Source organism: Petromyzon marinus, chromosome 33 (genome assembly GCF_048934315.1).
Source record: "Petromyzon marinus isolate PM22_M1 ecotype Great Lakes invasive population chromosome 33, UKy_Petmar_22M1.pri1.0, whole genome shotgun sequence".
Lineage (NCBI taxonomy): Eukaryota > Metazoa > Chordata > Hyperoartia > Petromyzontiformes > Petromyzontidae > Petromyzon > Petromyzon marinus.
Window position 1 is genome coordinate 6,356,069 of NC_133699.1, and position 23,065 is coordinate 6,379,133.

At 40.5% G+C, this 23,065-nt stretch overlaps 1 protein-coding gene across 1 annotated transcript; it reads left to right on the forward strand.

Moving 5' to 3' along the window:
• Positions 1–5,071: 5,071 nt before the first annotated feature.
• On the forward strand, positions 5,072–10,903 carry LOC142929667 (ubiquitin carboxyl-terminal hydrolase 36-like). Its single transcript, XM_076071372.1, has 12 exons — positions 5,072–5,077; positions 5,798–5,996; positions 6,394–6,591; positions 6,730–6,840; positions 7,176–7,278; positions 7,851–7,918; positions 8,953–9,023; positions 9,186–9,259; positions 9,379–9,487; positions 9,894–10,037; positions 10,527–10,627; positions 10,891–10,903. The coding sequence occupies exons 1-12, from the start codon at positions 5,072–5,074 to the stop codon at positions 10,901–10,903; spliced, it is 1,197 nt and encodes a 398-aa protein (XP_075927487.1).
• The last annotated feature ends 12,162 nt before the right edge of the window (positions 10,904–23,065 follow it).

The window sequence follows — 23,065 nt, forward strand, 5'->3', positions numbered from 1 at the left end:
GCTAAACCGATTTTCTGATCATACAATCTTATTCACGAATTAATTAATTAATCTCCCGTGAGATAACACGTTCCGCCGCATACCCTCACACTAAGCCATTTCGGTAATCTTATATTCTGTCCGGTGGATCTGTTGTTACATTTATGCCTTTGGAAATAATAACTGTTTGATTGTCTTTTAATATGAATACCGTTGCATGTTAATCAATCGCCTGTGGTAATGTGCTGACCATTTCAAGCATAATGATCGTTCATATTATAATGTATAAGCTTTTGTGTAGCATAGCATTTGCATGTTCTGACTCTCTCACTAACAGCAATCGCTTTATGGGGGGTCCATGTGTTATCAAAGTGAAATCGTACAGTCGTTGATGATACGGTCTTGATACCGTGTGGATACCGTGTTGAAGTTCCGAGATTGAGAGTCACATACATATTATAGTTAAGGTTTAATTAGAAAATAAATTGATTAATACAGAAGTGGTCGTGTGATTCTTTCCTGAAGTTTTTGCATAAGATCTGTATCCTGCGACGAGATATGAACTCGGGAACCAAAACTATAAACACACCAATCCACACTCATTAAACTAAAGCGAACGATGTGAACATGGGACCTAAAATATGAACACTCGGGGAGTGTTAAAGCGAGAATCATTGTATTATGCTGATCAATAATACGAAGTTAGACAACGAGGCCGAATTGACACTAGGGTAACTGCACACGATTGATTGCGTTATCCTGATTGATAACCCCACCTCGTCAACGAGGCGGGGACCTGATTATCATGAAGGCTATCATTAACACAACCACTCGTATAAATTAATACGATCACCTCTCTAATTAGCATAGTTATACGCATAATTACACGAATTAACATAATTTTTGATTAATTATGCAAATTTCGAATTTCATTTAATTTTAATTATTTGTCATCAATTTTCACACACCCACATATACAACAGCTACATTTCAGCAGGGTCAACCTGAAGCGCTGCATTAATTTAAACCCCGTGCTGAATACTTGAAAAAATTACATTGTGCGACTGAAGCCGACGTGAAGCAGGCTAAGCCCTCATATATGTAGATTTGATTAACATTCGTGATTGTACCGTCTCAGATTCCCAAACCCCACCCATTGATCTTCTCCAGTCAAAATTGTACTTTATTGGTAACAGAGCACTTTAATTCACATTGATATCACTGCACATGAATCAAGTGTTGTGACTCGTATCTGCAACAATTGGACAAAAATCGAGACAGGTGAGCTCATTAAACCTCAATGAGTAATTAAATACGTTATTGAATATTAGAAAATACACTAATTAGAGCAAAGTTGACAAGCACTGATGCCCAACACACACCTGTTATCCCAGAGCTTGAGCAGGTGTGTTGCCAATCAGACAGCGTTAGTTGCTTAGCATGTCACAAGTGCAGAACAATTTGAATTGGGAGTAAATTAATAAAAGTGGAATTTTGGGAAACCTGTAATGTAACGCAAGGTGTCCTCCATGCCAGGATGGAATTCTTGCTAGAGTGGATTCTGGTGTTTAATGCTAAGTGAAACCTAACGCATACAGTGGGCTGTGTGTGATGTTACGCTTCTAATGCAGGCAAGCAATAGCTCTGTTAATTAGCACCAAGGAAAGCTATTTGAGCAACAAATGCAGTTAAATTTTGATTGAAAGCTTTCGTGACTATGCAGGGATTCATATTCTTGGTTCTTTCGGTAAAGTCACGTAGAAGGGAAACAATAAAATAATAAAAATATATAGCAATAAAATTCTCACGACGTTTCGACTGCAACACAAGTAATCAGCATTAGGTGTGAAAAGCACAACAAGAAAATGCAGTTAAATTTTGATTTAAAGCTTTCGTGGCTGCAGGGATTAATATTCTTGGTTCTTTCGGTAAAGTCACGTAGAAGGGAAACAATAAATTAATAAAATAATAAATATATATAAAACAATAAAATTCTCACGACGTTTCCACTGCAACACAAGCAATCATCATAAAATTTTCTTGTTGTGGTTTTCACACCTGATGATGATTGCTTGTGTTGCAGTGGAAACGTCGTGAGAATTGTATTGTTTTATGTTTTTATTATTTTATTGTTTCCCTTCTACGTGACTTTACCGAAAGAACTAAGATTAAAAATGCAGTTGTGTGGCGTCGGTGTAGTCGGGAGTCTGTGACGTCATGTGACACTTGTCATAAGGTGTCTTATTGAAACGTCACTGCAGTCCGGCGCGTGACGTCAAGTGACACTCCTCATAAGGTGTCGTATTGTAACGTCACTACAGTCCGGCGTGTGACGTCACATCCTACAGGCTCTTCGGATTTCTTGGGAAGCAGAGGTGTCTTCACTTGCCCTCTGGCGTTCTCGTGATAAAAATTTTTGGAAAGTTTCGGTGCTCTGGCACATTGGTGGCATGGCCACCATGAAGAAAGGTGTAAAGAAATTATTCAGAAAGTTTTTCAAAAAGCTATGCTGCTGTTGCCGAAGCAGTTCTGATGATGAGGACACCTATGCTGGGACCTCGCTGGGCAGTCCTGCTACGGTTCGCAAGGGCAGCCCTCTTTCGAGTCTGGTGAGCAGCCGTTCCAGTGAGAGCGTTTTTCAGAGCTGCAACACCAGTTTAACGTCAACGAGTCAGGAGGCATCAATCGTTGGACACAAGGAAAATGATCTGACTAAGGTAAGGGCAGTAAGATCTGCTGCAGAGAGGGAGATGACTCACAGCGGGTGACTGGGCACATCTAACAGAGTCTGTGCTAATAACTAGAAACATTCAATAATTCGTTTTTATTTGGAGAACGAAACATTGCAGTTAAGAGGTTCATTTGGTTTACCTATATATGGACAGGGTACGCCTGAAGCACTACAACAGAGTGTGACGCTAAAGCCGACATAAAGCAGGCTCACGTTGTTGAAAGCCTCAACAACAGTTTGAGACTGAAAGTGAGGAGACATCATCATCATCTGATGGACAGAAGTCAGATTCGTTTAATCAGATTAAAAAAGATGCAGTCCTCTTTCGAGTCTTTTGAAAGCTGCAACACCAGTTTAAAGTCGTGATGCATGTTGAACATCTTTCGCACCGTACCTAGGCAAACGTGCTGATCGGAGATGCGGGGAAGGACGGTGAGGAGACATCATCTGATGAAAGCAATGCAGATCATCTGACTAAGGTAAGGGAGGCTGTAGGAGCAACAAAGAGGGAGGATAAATCACAGCGGGTGACTGGGTACATCTAACAGAGTCTGCTAATAACTAGAAACATTCAATAACAATTTCTTTGTTAGTTGGAGAACGAAAAATATCAATTCAGAGGTTCATTTGGTTTACCTATATATATGGACAGGGTACGCCTGAAGCACTACATTAATTTAAAAGTCGTACTAACTACCTAAAAACTACGCTGAGCCAAGTGATAATCTTCCCACAGAGTATGACGCTAAAGCCGACATAAAGCAGGCTCACGGTCTTAGTTCTTTCGGTAAAGTCACGTTGAAGGGAAACAACAAAATAATAAAAAATATAAAGCAATAAAAATTATCACGACGTTTCGACCATAACACAAACGGTCGTCTTCAGGTGTGTTGGTTTGCATGAATTTATTTAAAAACGGTGAATTTTATCCATTTATTTATTTATTTAAAAACCCGTTGGCGCCACGCGCAACGATTTGGCAGTTTATCGTTACTGCAGTCACGATAGCTTTAAATCAAAATTTCAGGCTCACGTTGTTGAAAGCTTCAACAACAGTTTGAGTCAGAAAGTGAGGAAAAAAACGGCAGCCCCCTTTCGAGTCTTTTGAAAGCTGCAACACCAGTTTAAAGTCGTGATGCATGTTGAACTTCTTTTGCACCGTACCTAGGCAAATGTGTTGCTCGGAGGTGCGGGGAAGGACGGTGAGGAGACATCATCATCTGAAGAAAGCAATGCAGATCATCTGACTAAGGTAAGGGAGGCTGTAGGAGCAGCAAAGAGGGAGGATAAATCACAGCGGGTGACTGGGTACATCTAACAGAGTCTGCTAATAACTAGAAACATTCAATAACAATGTCTTTGTTATTTGGAGAACGAAAAATATCAGTTCAGACGTTGATTTGGTTTACCTATATATGGACAGGGTAAGCCTGAAGCACTACATTAATTATAAACTCGTACTAACTATACTCTTTGGTTCTATTGGGTCAAGTCACGTAGGTGAAAATAAAATAACAAAAAATCACGACGTTTCGGCCACAACACAAGCGGCCTTCATCAGGTGAAGGCCGCTTGTGTTCATCAGGTGAAGGCCGCTTGTGTTGTGGCCGAAACGTCGTGAATTTTTGTTATTTTATTTTCACCTACGTGACTTTACCCAATAGAACCAAAGAGTATGGATCCTAGCAGTCACGAAAGCTTTAAATCTAGAATCGTACTAACTACCAAAAAAACTACGTTGAGCCAAGTCATATAATCTTCCCACAGTGTGATGCTAAAGCCGACATAAAGCAGGCTCACGTTGTTGAAAGCTTCAACAACAGTTTGAGTCAGAAAGTGAGGATAAAAAAGGCAGCCCTCTTTCGAGTCTTTTGAAAGCTGCAACACCAGTTTAAACTCGTGATGCATGTTGAACTTCTTTCGCACCGTACCTAGGCAAACGTGCTGCTCGGAGGTGCGGGGAAGGACGAGGAGGAGACATCATCTGATGAAAGCAATGCAGATCATCTGACTAAGGTAAGGGAGGCTGTAGGAGCAGCAAAGAGGGAGGATAAATCACAGTAGGTGATTAGGCAAAATTCAATTATCACGTATGCTTTCGTGACCAAAATCATCCATAATACCGTTTTGTCCTTTCTTTTGGGTTAGATTACTGGCGAAACGTCGTACTCGGATTGTAAATGTTGTGGCTTGGCTCTCCAACACACCGGTGTGCTGTACTCGTAACGAATTGGCACGATCTGTTTAAGTGGTAAACCTTACAAATTGGCTGTGTCGGATTGTGGCCGGTTTAACGAAACATTTATATATTTACACGATCTAAAAAGAAGAAAACCTGTAGTATAGATCAGTATTGATAAAATGAAGGTAAAAAATTAAAGTTTACGTTGCAAAACTTGCAAAGAAGACCAGTCCACACGTAAAGGTGCAGCCTTGAAATTGTTTGATCATACGATTGCTCGCGGTTGGGTTTGCACGAGAGGAAACTCACCTTCTACACCCACCAAACATCTTGGAAAATGTGGGAGCACCCACACCTGACCCCACAACACACATGGCTTGTCCATCGACTACCTGTGGTGTCCCTATTTATACTGCAGGGTGAATAAAGGTGGGAAGGATGTATTTCTACTGACATGCCAGGAAATTGTGGCACCAAATTCCGTACGATAACACCAGATTGCTAACCGTTGCATGAATAGCACATTAAGCCATTTGAGTATTTAAAATATGCATGATTTCCAATTTCACGCACTGCAAGAATGGGGAGGGCGTATGAAGGGATGTATACCCGTATGGGAATGTGTGTCCATATGGGTCTGTATTTGCGCTCAAGTGATATCACATGCATCTTTTTAATGTAACGTCTTCAGAATATCACTAAGGAGAATTTAGACATAGAGTATGTTTTTGTCCAACTTCTTTGGAAACAAAGATAGATCCTGGTATCTAAAAGCAGAGTCTCCATTATTAGATTGGCTTGCCATGTTGTTTGAAATAAGAATCCGCACTTAGCAGTTTGAGCAATGCTGCAGTGTAGTGGCGATGCGTGTCCGTGACTTAAGGCTGCTTTTACTGCTGCCGTAGCAGGAGGCCAAGAGTATTCAACAGGCAGAAGCGGACACCATCTCCAGCATCGTCGTCAAGGATGAGGCATCCACATCACCCCCGGCGGTGTCAGCAGCAGATGACAAGGGGCTGGAGATCCAACACAGCACCGTTCCATCCGCCGTGTCTTTTGTGACCGAGTCCAGCACGACTGGGCTGCACAAACCTAATGCGGGAGGTAAGTGTTTGCTGGCGTGACCCCGTCCCTCCGATTAGTATGGATGGCGACGCACGGTGTGAAAGAAGTTCAACGTGCACACATACGTACACTTTGATATCTCGTCACGCTGCTGTGGTTGTCTAGCCATTGCTGTCGATGTAAAACTTACAGGCTGAAGATGCTCTTCAGGCAATTCTGATTACTAGTGCTGAACACTTCAAAAACATTTAATACATTTGCATCTCGCCAGCTGGTGAAGAGGATTGTGTCTACCTAACAGCACCACAAAAAAAATGCCAGCACGGGTACAGGCTAAGACACCCAATTTGTAAACCATTCCCTTCAGTAGTGCTGTGAGTTATAATAAAAGTGCTGTGAACGTTAATGATGTGTTTCCATCATGTCATGTGTGCAGATGAGGACAGCATTCCATCTTTAGAATTCACAACACCTGCGACAGACAACTTAGTTCTCAAGTGGCAGGAGGATCTACATGAGGGTGCTGGGCTCAACAACCTCGGGAATACGTGTTTCGTGAATGCCAGCCTGCAGGGCCTCACGTACACGGCGCCGCTGGCAAACTTTTTGCTTTACAGCGATCACTCATGGACCTGTGAGTTCTCCCAAGATATTTTGCATTCGAGACGAGCTACAATCGAGTGTTGTGTAGATTACCTGGCTGTGCGCGGCTGGGCAATTTGTGCGATTGGTTTGTATTTTCACTGTGTGTCACCCCTGCCCCTCTTCACAGGCAAACAGACTGAGTTTTGCATGATGTGTCTGTTGGAGAAACACGTCTTCAACACCTTCATGAATCGGGGCATGGCCATCGATCCCATCGACATAGTTCTCAATTTCAAAAGTAAGTTCCAGCACAATTCCCAAGTGTCTTTGACGTTGAAACATCGGTCATCTCAAGATCTCCTGAAAGGGCAGTTTGAATCAGTTTTTGTATACAATATCGAACAGAAAATTACTCGTTTTGGTCAGCACTGATTTTACAACTCCAATGCATCGGATGTTCTTCCGGTCCTGCATTACTCTCTTGATGCTCGTTCTAAACACTGCCAGCCATACCCAGTTCTGTGATTAACCCACAAATCTTCCAATTTAGTTGATGAGGGACTTCATAAGCTATATACTGTGCCAGCAACTGTGTGACCACATCATCTGTGACCTCTGTCCATTTCCACACAGACATCGGCGAGGACCTGTGTTTTGGCAGGCAGGAAGATGCGCATGTCTTTCTGAGTTACGTGATAGATACGCTGCACCAATCCTGCCTCTTCAACCAAAGCCAGTAAGTACTGCATGCCCCAGCAAACTCCATAAATAGTTGCACAATACCAGCACATGGATGCCTGGATTGTTCAGAAAAAAATATGTTCTCAGGATAACCAGGCTACAGTCTACATTATTGACTGCCAATACGCTCACCAAGCTTAAAAACCAGGCTACAGTCTACATTATAGACTGGCAGTACGCTCACTCCGATTAAGAACCAGTCTACATTAGTGGGTTTTTTGTTTTTTTAATTGTATATTTTATTATTCATATTTGTATTCACTTTATTTTAATTATTATTTAACAAATACACTAAATGCATGTTTCTAAATATGGAGGGAAAAATCGGTGGGCTCGTATAAAAAAAAAATACACGCAACCACAGGGAGAGAATGCAAACTGCAAATTTACAGGCGTCAGCATTGGGATCAAACCCATGACCTGTATAGCTGGCGAGGTAGTTAAGACATTGCCACTTCAGCGAGTTAATACTAGTAGGGAAAAACATGTAACTCTCCCGAGTGTTCATCTCGTAAAGACATTGCCTCTGGAGTAGCTGTCTGTGTGTTTCATTGCGTGTTTTTCCAGGCTGAATATTGACATGGAGACCCCAACATTGATCCACCAGATCTTCAGGGGGTACCTGAAATCGAGAGGTAGGTACCTGTGCCCCTTCTGGAAACATTCACCCTTTAAGTAGTGATTTCACCCAATTTCACAATCCATACTGGGCTATGCAAGCTCTCGCATGCAACCTTATATTCTCTGTAGATGTAAAAAAAAACACGTACACAAGGACATAAGCACACATGCACAAAATATGCATTCCCTTTCCCGTTTCTCTTTCATTGTTTACAAGTTATATCATTCACTCTACTCCCATTCCTGTGGAGTTATCTAGGTTAAAAGGGGTTGCATCAACTATACGAACATCTTTTGATTTAAAGCTTTCGTGACTGCAGGGATTCATATTCTTGGTTCTTTCGGTGAAGTCACCACGTAGAAGGGAAACTATAAAATAATAAAAATATAATACAATATACGAACATCATTAACTGGATTGTGCTAATGCTTATTTCTTTGACCACGCTGCGACGAGGCTACCCAACATGCAATCTGCCAGCAACATTTTAAACTTTAACATTGAATACAAATTAGTTTATGTCATCATTCATGTGACAATTTTAGCAGACCATCCCGATCATCATTGACTACACAAGTGAGAAAAGATGCCGAATACGGAAATAGATTTCACATGCTTATTACGCAAGAGTTTATCAAAGGTTTCTGTACGCCAAATGTAATTTCTCATCAGGCCACGTGGTGTACAGTGCAGTATCCAACTCGTAGCCCACCCTATGTTTCTGGCTTCTGTGCTATGAATAAAGATCACTCCTTAAAATGTCACCAATTGCATATTTTTCCTTGTAAGGCAGTGCTATTGACGAATGTGTTGAGTACCTGTGATTTATGTTAGGGCACCACTGCCAACACAGTATCAACAATAAATGTATTTAGTAGCCATTGCTGCTTTCACCAAATATGTTTTTAAATAACAATTATAGTCGCATCTGGGTTGGTGGTATTTGAACATTTTCATGATATTAGGCAGTTAATGTGTGAATACTTTTGATGATTATGCAATGTGCAGCAGTAATATTGTATGTTTTCATATTATGTGTTTTCACAGTTGAGTGCACGCAGTGCTTCAGCATCTCAGACACGTTGGACTCTTGCCTTGACATCTCTCTTAATATCAACGTAAGAATTGGGAAGGCTGCAGCCTGATGTCGATTTTTTTGTCATTCATTATATTTATGTACCACAACCAGTTGACTGCAGAGAGCCACTTAGCTCATTATTTTCTGAATTTCTATTCAAAGTAATAATTTTCCATGATTGTGCCTTCTTGGCTTTTGACAGAAATCCCTGGATCTGGTGAAGGCTTTGTATGAATTCACAAAGACCGAGAATCTTTCAGAATACAGATGTGGAATGTGAGTATGCAATCTTCCATCGTGCACCTTGAAACGTTCGTGTATATCCCCATTTATACAGTGTGTGATGAAACACGCACCTCGTCCGTAAACTAACGTTGCTATTGTCTGGCGAACAGGTGCTCACGCGTGGGGAAATCAACAAAGAGAGTGAGCCTGCACGTGGTGCCCAATGTGCTTATCGTCACCATTAAGCGATACGATGAGTTTGGGCACAAAATCGACAGGGTGAATTTTACTTCCTGCACAGAATGCAAACTGATATTCAGATATATTTTGTATTCAACGTTTTTTGTCATTTGGACGTATTGGCGGTACACCGGTGCAGCATGACACACCGGTCCTCATAAAACAGTAGAACATCAAAATGTGAACCGACACTCATCTTCCGACTGCTTTGAGATCACGATAAATTATTTTGACGCAGCCCCACAAAATTTCCTGAAATGGGTTGGGAATCGCTGGAAAATATATCATCGTGAAAAATGTGATTTTAGTTTTTTATATATACGGTGCACCAGTGTACCGCCAATACGTTAATTTGCTCCCTTCTTCTGCCCCTGCTTAGCCAGCTCCCTATTTTCCTCTCTTTTAATGCTTGGCCCATCACTGTCTCCTCCCTCATCCCTTGTAGGAGTTCCTCTTCCCTGAAAAACTCGACATACGGCCATTCATGTCTAGTCAGGTTGTGCAAGAGTCGCAACTTTATTCACTCTACTCGGTGATTGTGCACCACGGGACCACCACCAATAGCGGCCACTACTACTCGTACAACAAGGTGATGTTCTGCATGATAAACAAAAAAACAAATATCCCCCATATAGCCTTACCCGACTGTTGGGGCAAGTGCTGTTCATGAGCACCTGTCAAAGCCAGAATGACACACGCGGGGGTGGGTGGCCAGCACTACACCCGGCCGCCTTTGTCCCCTGAGTGGTAATTTTTACATATTGCACCATGTGTTCATTTGAGGCTGAGTGGACCGAGGGAACGAGGCCCACGACCAGTTGAGATAATCGTCACTGGTGTTACGTCGTAAGCAGGAATTGACCTCTGGTTGCCGGGTTCGTAGTGCAATGTGCTAACCGCTACGCTACTGTTTCCCTCTATGATAATACATACACACACACACGAAGCATATGAGTACACGTGTTAACTTCCATATAATATTCCACTTTCATGATCTGTCACTATGGCTGGCTTTTAAATGAGTCAGGTGCAATTGGGTAATGATCGTAATTAAGTGTACATGTATTTTTTCCTTCAGGTCAGCAATGGCAGCTGGTTCAGAATGGACGATGCTGACGTGGAGCCAGTCGCCAAGTCAGAAGTGCTTCAAGACCAGGCCTACATCCTCTTCTATATGCGGTAAGTTGTACTCATGATGTATTTTCACAAACCATAAAACCTCAAACTGGAGAATTTACCCCAAGTCAAACAGTGTTGTCTGACAGTGTTGTACGCACTCTTACTCGGCCCACAATTATATTTTGAAGGTGGTTACCACGTGAGTTATCAGCCATTTTCGGTGCAATTCATTTCTCTAGGTAGTTTCAATGACAGGCAGTTTTCTGTGGTGTCCTGTTGGCCAGTGGAATAATTGTGATGGTGATGATGTGTGCTATGTGTAGGTCACCAGAGTAGAATGCCATCCCAGTGGACATCGAGGACTCTCAGTCTTCAAACTGGGTGGCATCAAGAACACACAGAGAGCTCCGAAGTGCTCGGACTACACAAAGGACACTCAAGGAAGAAAGAAGACGAGCCGGAGACACACTGCATACACACACACGCGCACCTTAGCAGACACATTGGAGACTTAGAGATTTAGACTGATATCAGATGCTCCCTCCTTACAGGCAATCCCCGGGTTACGGAAGCATTAGGTTCCCGAGGAAGATCCGCAACCTGAATTTTCCGTATGTCGGAAACTCAACAATTTCCCCCAAATCTAGATAAAATCCCATAGCCGGAAATAGTTGTGCCTCCCGTACCGTTTTCTTTAATTACTGTAGTTTCATCCCTATAATCCGGGGACTGCCTGTAGCTAGTTTTCAATCCTAACCCACCTAGTGAGCGATAATGGTCTAGGTTTCTCAAAAGGAAGGACATTAATAAACATCTGATATGATGGGATAACTTTCACAAACATTTGTTTAGATTTTCTTTGGTTCTTTCGGTAAAGTCATGTAGAATGAGAATAAAATAATAAATTGATAAAATAAAATAACACAATAATATTCTCACGACGTTTCGGCCACAACACAAGCGGCCTTCATCAGGTGAAGGGAGCGAGACTGTCTGGTAGAACAGCGCTGGAGTGAGAGAGCCACGTTCAGATCACGGCTTTTAAGCTGTGTGAGAGGAACAAAGAGCCTTGACGAAGGAATTAGCATAAAATTTAGCATTGAAAAGGCTGAATGATTAGCTTGTGACTGGTCACAGAAATAGCTATGTTAAAAGTTAAAGCATACACATCCGCAGAGGCACCCATTGTTAAAAGGAATTAGCATAGAATTTAGCATTGAAATAGCTAAATTAAGGCATTCGCTTGTAACTGCTACAGAAATAGTTACGTTGAAGTCAGAGCATACACATTCACCGAGGCACTTAGTACAAATCAAAACAGGAGAATTTAGCATTGAAATAACTAGGCGAATTTAGCATTGAAATAACTGGGTGATTTGCTGGTGACTGGTCACAGAAATGACTACACATCTGAGCTATTCACAGTACTATATAGTGAACCAATAAAAATTAAAATATAAATTACCTTCATGTTATCAATAAACTCTATATTCTCCAATCAGCTAAGCTACCAACCATAAGTCGTTATATATCACAATGCTATATGGCGAAAAAATGGGTGGATTCTTACCCTCAAATTTCCGTACCACGGATAGCTACGGGCCCCGTTCAGACGGACGAGTTCGTCCATGGTCGGAACAGAGGAGGGGGAGAGAGACAGCTGCGAAGCCCTAGTATACTCCATGTTGTAAACCATACCATTAACCGTGGTGTGAGAGGTATTAAGAGGCAATGCTGGCGAAAGAGCTGCGGTCTGAAGGTCATCGTAAAATTACAATTAATTAAGAACAGAAATGATTTAACACATCTTTCCAGTGGTTACTAAGCCTGAATCCATCTTCTCGGTTGAAATTGTCTCTGTGCTTGTATATGTGAATGGCCGCATGAACGAATCTCTCATGGTAGCCAGTTGGTTTGCAAAGAACCTCCGTCTTGGAGAAGTCAATGTCATGTGAGCCCACTGAATTGTAACAGTGATCTGCCACGGCCGAGGAGTTCGTCTTACCGTGTTTCAAGTCTGCTTTATGTTCGCGGATGCGGTCCGAGATATGTCTTTTGGTTTCTCCAATGTAGCTACTACCACAGAGGCACTTTAGTTTGTAAACGCCCGGGTACTGTATGTCTGGAAGAGCATCTTTTACAGATGGAACTAAATCACGGATTTTGTGTACTGTGTTGAATCGGACCTGGATCTTGTGTTTATTCAGGATTTTGGAGATCTTTTTAGTGACCCCTGCAATGTAGGGTAAGGTGATGGTTTTGAGTGGCTCCACAAGAGGATCCTTCTTCATGACTGGAGTGATGGCTTTGCGGATTGTGTAGTCGGAGTAGCCATTAGCCCTGAGAGCCTGGTGTACGTGCTTGAGTTCACTGGTAATGTGTTCCTGGTCGGAAATGCATTGGGCTCTATGGTATAGAGTCTTGATGAGGCAGTTCTTCTGGGATGGATGGTGGTGGGAATCCGGTTTCAAGTAAGCATCTGTATGGGTAGCTTTCCTGTAGACAGAGTGGCTCATTGAACCATCATGTCTCCTTTTAATTAAGACATCCAGAAAGGGTAGTTTGCCATCTTTTTCGACCTCCATGGTAAATCTGATGGCTGGGTGTATGGAATTGATGTGGTCGCGGAATTGGTCTAGAGCAGGCTGGCCATGTGGCCAGATGACAAAGGTGTCATCAACGTACCTCTTCCATAAGGTCGGGCGTAGAGTGGCAGTCTGGATGGCGTCAGTTTCAAATTTTTCCATGAATACGTTGGCTACAACCGGAGATAGGGGGGAGCCCATTGGGGTGCCCTCAGTTTGTTTGTAGAAAGTTCCATTCCAGGTGAAGTATGTGTTGGTTAAGCAATGTCTCACCAGGGGGGGTACATCAGTATGCAGTCCTTGATGAACCAGGTCTTCAATGATAGCGATGGTGTCAGGTACCAGGACTTTGGTGAACAAGGACACCACATCAAAACTGACAAGCAGGTCGTTTGGGGACAGGGAAATGTCTTTGATTGTCGATACCAGGTGAGTAGAATTTAGTACCGCAGAGGTGGTTTTTCCAGTGAAAGGTCGCAGTATATCAGCCAGAAAACGTGCCAGTTTGTAGGTGGGGGAGCTGATAGTAGAGACGATGGGACGAAGGGGTGTATCTTCTTTGTGTATCTTTGGAAGGCCATATAATCTTGGTGGTCTGGCAGCAGAGGGTTTCAACAAGAACTGTTTGTTCTCATCAATTAATGCTGTTGAATCGGCCGTGGCAGATCACTGTTACAATTCAGTGGGCTCACATGACATTGACTTCTCCAAGACGGAGGTTCTTTGCAAACCAACTGGCTACCATGAGAGATTCGTTCATGAGGCCATTCACATATACAAGCACAGAGACAATTTCAACCGAGAAGATGGATTCAGGCTTAGTAACCACTGGAAAGATGTGTTAAATCATTTCTGTTCTTAATTAATTGTAATTTTACGATGACCTTCAGACCGCAGCTCTTTCGCCAGCATTGCCTCTTAATACCTCTCACACCACGGTTAATGGTATGGTTTACAACATGGAGTATACTAGGGCTTCGCAGCTGTCTCTCTCCCCCTCCTCTGTTCCGACCATGGACGAACTCGTCCGTCTGAACGGGGCCCGTAGCTATCCGTGGTACGGAAATTTGAGGGTAAGAATCCACCCATTTTTTCGCCATATAGCATTGTGATATATAACGACTATGGTTGGTAGCTTAGCTGATTGGAGAATATAGAGTTTATTGATAACATGAAGGTAATTTATATTTTAATTTTTATTGGTTCACTATATAGTACTGTGAATAGCTCAGATGTGTAGTCATTTCTGTGACCAGTCACCAGCAAATCACCCAGTTATTTCAATGCTAAATTCGCCTAGTTATTTCAATGCTAAATTCTCCTGTTTTGATTTGTACTAAGTGCCTCGGTGAATGTGTATGCTCTGACTTCAACGTAACTATTTCTGTAGCAGTTACAAGCGAATGCCTTAATTTAGCTATTTCAATGCTAAATTCTATGCTAATTCCTTTTAACAATGGGTGCCTCTGCGGATGTGTATGCTTTAACTTTTAACATAGCTATTTCTGTGACCAGTCACAAGCTAATCATTCAGCCTTTTCAATGCTAAATTTTATGCTAATTCCTTCGTCAAGGCTCTTTGTTCCTCTCACACAGCTTAAAAGCCGTGATCTGAACGTGGCTCTCTCACTCCAGCGCTGTTCTACCAGACAGTCTCGCTCCCTTCACCTGATGAAGGCCGCTTGTGTTGTGGCCGAAACGTCGTGAGAATATTATTGTGTTATTTTATTTTATCAATTTATTCTTTTATTCTCATTCTACGTGACTTTACCGAAAGAACCAAAGAAGATGAATCATTGCAGTCACGAAAGCTTTAAATCGAAATTTGTTTAGATTATTGATTATTTTGCTGTAATAAATTTCTATAAGATAAACCAGTTTATTAAGCTATCATTTGTTGCCAGGTTGCTTCTGAATGAGAGGCTCATAGCTCAGTATGCTTTACCTGGTAGGATAAAACATAGTTTAGTATTATTTGTATATATTTGCTATACTTTTCACTGTCAAGTTTTTGTGTTGTGTTGTATTATTCTCACCTGCCCCGACTGGACATCTGTGAAAAAGAGGTTTATAGCTCATCGGATTCCTGCTGTATAAATAAATATTCTGATGAGCGTTAACGGAAAGGTTTTGTTTGTCCCAACATAGTCTACCATGTGGCTGTCATGAGTAACCATCTGTTTTTTGTTGCACCGAAATTATCTGAAGCTACATGTTGTGTAGACTCGGTGTTTGTGTAGATGTGATAGTTTTAAAGATGGTATGCTAGGATTTTAAGTCTTGCCGGTATGTTGTCTATGTATTGGTGCCATGTCATTGCGCTTGAGCGTTTCCAACAGCACTGCCTCCATCAAATCCAGGGGATCAAGTGCAAGTGTCCTCCATGCTGACACCACCAGCATTGAAGCAATACTTCTAAAAAAACAACTCTGATGGACTGGCCACTGCTTCCGCGTACCTGAGAACTGCCTTCCCCACCAGATCCTTTTCTCCCAGCTCTCTAATGGGCAGCGGACGAGGGGAGGACAAAGTAAGCAGTTCAAGGACACCCTAAAGTCCTCCCTGAAGTACAGAAACATCAGGCTTCGAGATTCGACGGAGTAGGCTGCCGCCCACCTTGGGTGGCGCTGCTGCATCCACCAGGCGACGGCCCACTGAGACCCAACGTCTTGATGCCGAATCGCTGCCAAATAACAACAGAAAAGGAAGCTAACCCAGCATTGTGGCTCCCACTTCTATCTGGGACCACGTGACCCCAAAGCTCAAAGATCTGCAGATCGTGAATTGGACTCCTCAGCCACCTCAAGATCTGATGGGTGTCATCCTCGAACCCCAAGGGGCTGCCGCCGATGAAGACGAAGTCCACACCATCTCCGCATGCACCCATTGTCCACCAAACATGCGGGCAGGCCATCTCTTATATAACCTCTAACCAAATATTACAGATAACCAAATATTATAAGCAACATTGATGGAAATGTGCACAATTAGAACAGCTCACTTGATCAAAGTTCAACCAATGATCGTCTCGACAATATTTGCTTAATTTGCAACTTTGCTCATGGAATTAAAATGCAAGATAAATTACATCCATAAGAGGTATTTTGGGTTAGTTCGCTTAAATATATAAATGTGTCGTTAAAACCCGCCACCACCCGACACAGCCAACTAGTAAGGGTTGTCACGTAAACAGAACATGTAAATTGGTCACTAGTACAGCACATCGGTGTGATGGAGAGCGAAGCCACAACATTGACAATCTGAGTACGATGTTTCGCCAGTAATTACAACCAGCTTCATCAGGCGACAACCAAATTTGTGAAGTCCACCTGTTTCCTTATAGAGGCGTAGATGTGGTAACCACACTCTACGCTCTTGCGCAAAGTGGGGGGTGTGGGGATTAATGAGGCAACGTACACTCTGCATGTGGATTATGAGAGCCCTTTGATCTTGTCCTTCCTGTCCATTGTGTGTATTAAAATAGCCCTACCAACGGTAATCACTATTGAAGTATGGTGGCCTGTATAGGCGTGGATTTAAACAATTTATTATTTGATGATTCACAGTAAATATAACAGGTCACAGTGATATGTAGTCATGTTTTTTTTCATCTCTGTGATGGGGTGATTTTAAAATATTTTTACAGTATTATGTTTGTTAGTGTTGGCTCTTTCCAGGCTGCTGTTGTGGGCAGTGCAGCAAAATCAATTGTACTTTCTTTGCACTCATCTATGCAACGCCACCTTGATTAGCGTGGTGAAGTATGGTCAATAACCTCACGGCCCGCAGTGTGGAGACACTCATCCAGCAGTGGATTGACACGTGACTTTAAATACAGTACTACCTTATATATTTGTAGTGGGTTCGAATTAGGTGCACACACGACTCCTTGGGAGGCAACGCTGATTTATTAGAACGGTAAGTAATATAACACTGCACATAAGGTGGTGACCACCGACCTACTCTAGCTAACACATACTTCTCAAATACTCTAGCGTGACCCAGCCAGGTGGGCTACTGCCAGGTCCACTGACTGGATGCTTGACTCTTCTTGGCATCTTCACGATGCATCTTCGTTCTTGATACGGGCAGCCTCGAACCTCGTGAGGCGGCTGCTTATATGGGCCTCGGCGTGCCCGGGCCCCGCCCCGGCCACACCTCCCTTCGAGAACCCTCTCGAAGCCCCCCTGCTGTCCACGTGCCCTCCAAGGTGCCCCCTAGGCCCCCGACCCCCACTGGGGTCCAGTCACGTGTCCAGCCGGGGTCACAGAGTGCCAAATCGAATCCTCAGGTATAATTTGTTGGAAGAGTTAAAGTGTTTATTTATTTATACATTGAGTTTCATTTGGCTTTTTACTAGGCCTGATTACCGAAGGAAACCTCATGGAGTCTCATGACTTGTTTTCAGGAGGGTCTAACCAACTTTTCCCCGCTAGGAAGTGAAGATTGCTACGTATAATCCCAGTGAGAAATCTTTTGGTAAATGTAATCATTTGATCCCTTTGAATGCCGGCACACATTCTTGCGAATAATGTCAAGGATTCTTTTTACGTCCACTCTGAAGTCGATGGCACTTATTTTTATGGTTGATGCACACCGCAGTAATAACGAGGGCGGCCGACGGATTCGAACCGTGAACCTCTGTAACGAGTGGCGAATGTGCTTCCCGCTGGGTCATGTGTTACGATTTCCTGGTTTTATGATTCTGTCTCTGCGAAGCATTGTTGCTACCTTGTTCAATCATCCACAGACACGATCTATCCACTGCTGAATTAAGGCCTTTCCAAGCCATGGCTATATCTCATGGTCTTGCAAAGCAGCAAACCATGGTATAACTGTAGACACCATCAAAGAAGCGGGACCAGATATTGGAGCAAAATTATAAAACCTATGTATATGTTAGATTTTAAATTGAAAATTAATGAATATCATTTACCATTGTGCTTGGCCTTTGTAGACTGAAAGAAGTACTTGACGCAATGAAAATTGATACTCATTTAAGTTCTCGAATCAAGGCCTACATTAAATATAACAAATGTTTGGAAATAAAAACAATGTACAAAATATTAACAACCTACACTGATATTTTGATGAAGGAAGTAACAAAATTCATAGTGGAAGGTGAGTCAAACAAGGCTATTCACAAATCCACTCACACATTTTCTGAAAATTAGATTTGATAAATTGTAGAAAAAATAGCCATCTCAGATTCCCTAATGACATCGTCATTATAACAACCAAAAGTAAAGTAATACAGGAAATTATTGAAGAAATACCAAAGAAGGCTGCAAAGTGGGGCGAAAGATAAATGAGCAAAACAAAAGCCATGAAAAAAGTTCACTGAACAAGAGGAAATAATCATTGAATCAAAGTCGCTGTTTAAACTGGATCAATCTTTTATTTAAACTGGAGAAATATTAGAGGGAGACATCTGGGAAATCTAAGTGTGTATCAAGGGCAATTATTGAAGGTGAAAAGGGATCAAAATAATGAACTAGAGATGAGTGTCTACAAAACAATTATATTCTGTGCATATTGCCTGGCATAACACTTGGATCACAAAGAACATGGAAAAGAATGTGCAAAATCCGTGCACTTTTCTGCGAGATTGGTTTGTGTATGATGACAGTGAAACTGATTTTTTATTCTCAAAGCTGGAATTTAGCCAAATTAAGTGTTACATTAAATGTTATTTGGGTGCGTTCAATGGGTGACTGAGCTGAGACCATCAACTCATTCCACTCCAAAACCCAATTTAAATCTGGGTGGTTGCTTGGATTCAAATCCAGGATTTCGGCAGTTCTGGTTCCATGCTCTCACTTCTCAGCCACCTCGCTCCCCTGAATTGAAATGTGTTATTGTTGGGTGTTTTTTTCTGCAATGGTGTTTCTACGGCGTGAGCGAGCGAGTTAATAATTAATTATGCACTTTGGGCAAGCACGAGGGCAGGTGCGGTGGGGGGGGTCCTGCCGAACACAGATGTCAACCTTAGCCCGTTGTGATCCGGCGCAGGACCTGAACGGTGCGGTTGTGTCCATGGAGACTGGTACCCCATCCTCGGAAGACATCATGCTGCTCAAGAAGAGACCGAGGCGGTGCAGGTGCAGGTGTGCAGCGTTCTGGCAAAAAGCCCCCTTATGGGCGCACTGTCCAGCACAGTCGGTCCTAAAGAGCCATGCATGACCAGCCCGCTTCCGCAAGCTTTGTAGTCGCGTTTTGTGCTTCCGCAAGCAGTGCAGTGGTTAATGTGTCATTTTTGTACATCTGTGCCTTTGACTCGGGCAGGGAAATGAAAGCCAGCCCCCTCCCCCCTACCTCCCATGTTTATAAACGATTAATTTAACAAATGCTTGTATGTGTGTGTAGTGCCTTGGATTCACTCGGACGACAACCGCCTTTCTTCCACCGTCACTTTTATTTCCATCGTTCCACACACACTATATATATCATTCCACAGACACACACTATATATATCATTCCACAGACACACACTATATATATCATTCCACAGACACACACTATATATCATTCCACAGACACACACTATATATCATTCCACAGACACACACTATATATATCATTCCACACACACACACTATATATATATCATTCCACACACACACACTATATATATCATTCCACACACTATATATATCATTCCACACACACACACTATATATCATTCCACACACACACACTATATATATCATTACACACACACTATATATATCATTACACACACACACACTATATATCATTACACACACACTATATATATCATTACACACACACTATATATATATCATTACACACACACACACTATATATATCATTACACACACACACTATATATATATCATTAAACACACACACACACTATATATATCATTAAACACACACACACACTATATATATATCATTAAACACACACACACACTATATATATATCATTAAACACACACACACACTATATATATCATTAAACACACACACACTATATATATCATTAAACACACACACACACACACTATATATATCACTACACACACACACTATATATATATCACTACACACACACACTATATATATCACTACACACACACACTATATATATCACTACACACACACACTATATATATATCACTACACACACACACTATATATATATCACTACACACACACACTATATATATATCACTACACACACACACTATATATATCATTACACACACACACACTATATATATCATTACACACACACACACTATATATATCATTACACACACACACACTATATATATCATTACACACACACACTATATATCATTACACACACACACTATATATCATTACACACACACACACTATATATATACATTACACACACACACACACTATATATATCATTACACACACTATATATATCATTACACACACTATATATATCATTACACACACACTATATATATCATTACACACACACACTATATATATATCATTACACACACACACTATATATCATTACACACACACACTATATATATCATTACACACACACACTATATATATCATTACACACACACACTATATATATCATTACACAAACACTATATATATATCATTACACACACACTATATATATCATTACACAAACACACACACTATATATATCATTACACACACACACACACACTATATATATCATTACACACACACACTATATATATCATTACACACACACACACACACTATATATATCATTACACACACACACTATATATATATCATTACACACACACACTATATATATATCATTACACACACACACTATATATATCATTACACACACACACTATATATCATTTCACACACACACTATATATCATTTCACACACACACACTATATATATATCATTTCACACACACACACTATATATATATCATTTCACACACACACACACACACTATATATATATCATTTCACACACACACACTATATATATCATTTCACACACACACTATATATATATCATTTCACACACACACACTATATATATATCATTTCACACACACACACTATATATATATCATTTCACACACACACACTATATATATATCATTTCACACACACACACTATATCTCATTTCACACACACACACTATATATATCATTTCACACACACACACTATATATATCATTTCACACACACACACACTATATATATCATTTCACACACACACACTATATATATCATTACACACACACACTATATATATCATTACACACACACACTATATATATCATTACACACACACACTATATATCATTACACACACACACCATATATATCATTACACACACACACACACTATATATATCATTACACACACACACACACTATATATATCATTACACACACACACTATATATCATTACACACACACACTATATATCATTACACACACACACCATATATATCATTACACACACACACACTATATATATCATTACACACACACACTATATATATCATTACACACACACACTATATATATCATTACACACACACACTATATATATCATTACACACACACACTATATATATCATTACACACACACACTATATATATCATTACACACACACACCATATATATCATTACACACACACCATATATATCATTACACACACACACCATATATATCATTACACACACACACTATATATCATTACACACACACACACTATATATATCATTACACACACACTATATATATCATTACACACACACACTATATATATCATTACACACACACACACTATATATATCATTACACACACACACTATATATCATTACACACACACACACACTATATATCATTACACACACACACTATATATCATTACACACACACACTATATATCATCACACACACACACTATATATATAATTTCACACACACACACTATATATATCATTACACACACACACACTATATATATCATCACACACTATATATCATTACACACACACACTATATATCATCACACACACACACTATATATATAATTTCACACACACACACTATATATATAATTTCACACACACACACTATATATATAATTTCACACACACACACTATATATATATAATTTCACACACACACACTATATATATATATAATTTCACACACACACACACTATATATATATAATTTCACACACACACTATATATATATATATAATTTCACACACACACACTATATATATAATTTCACACACACACACTATATATATAATTTCACACACACACACTATATATATAATTTCACACACACACACTATATATAATTTCACACACACACACTATATATAATTTCACACACACACACTATATATATATCTCATTACACACACACTATATATATATCTCATTACACACACACTATATATATATCTCATTACACACACACACTATATATATATCTCATTACACACACACACTATATATATCTCATTACACACACACACTATATATATCTCATTACACACACACACTATATATATCTCATTACACACACACTATATATATATCATTACACACACACTATATATATATCATTACACACACACACTATATATATATCATTACACACACACACTATATATATCATTACACACACACACTATATATATCATTACACACACACACTATATATATCATTACACACACACACTATATATATCATTACACACACACACTATATATATCATTACACACACACACTATATATATCATTACACACACACACTATATATCATCACACACACACTATATATATATCATTTCACACACACACACACTATATATATCATTTCACACACACACACTATATATATATCATTTCACA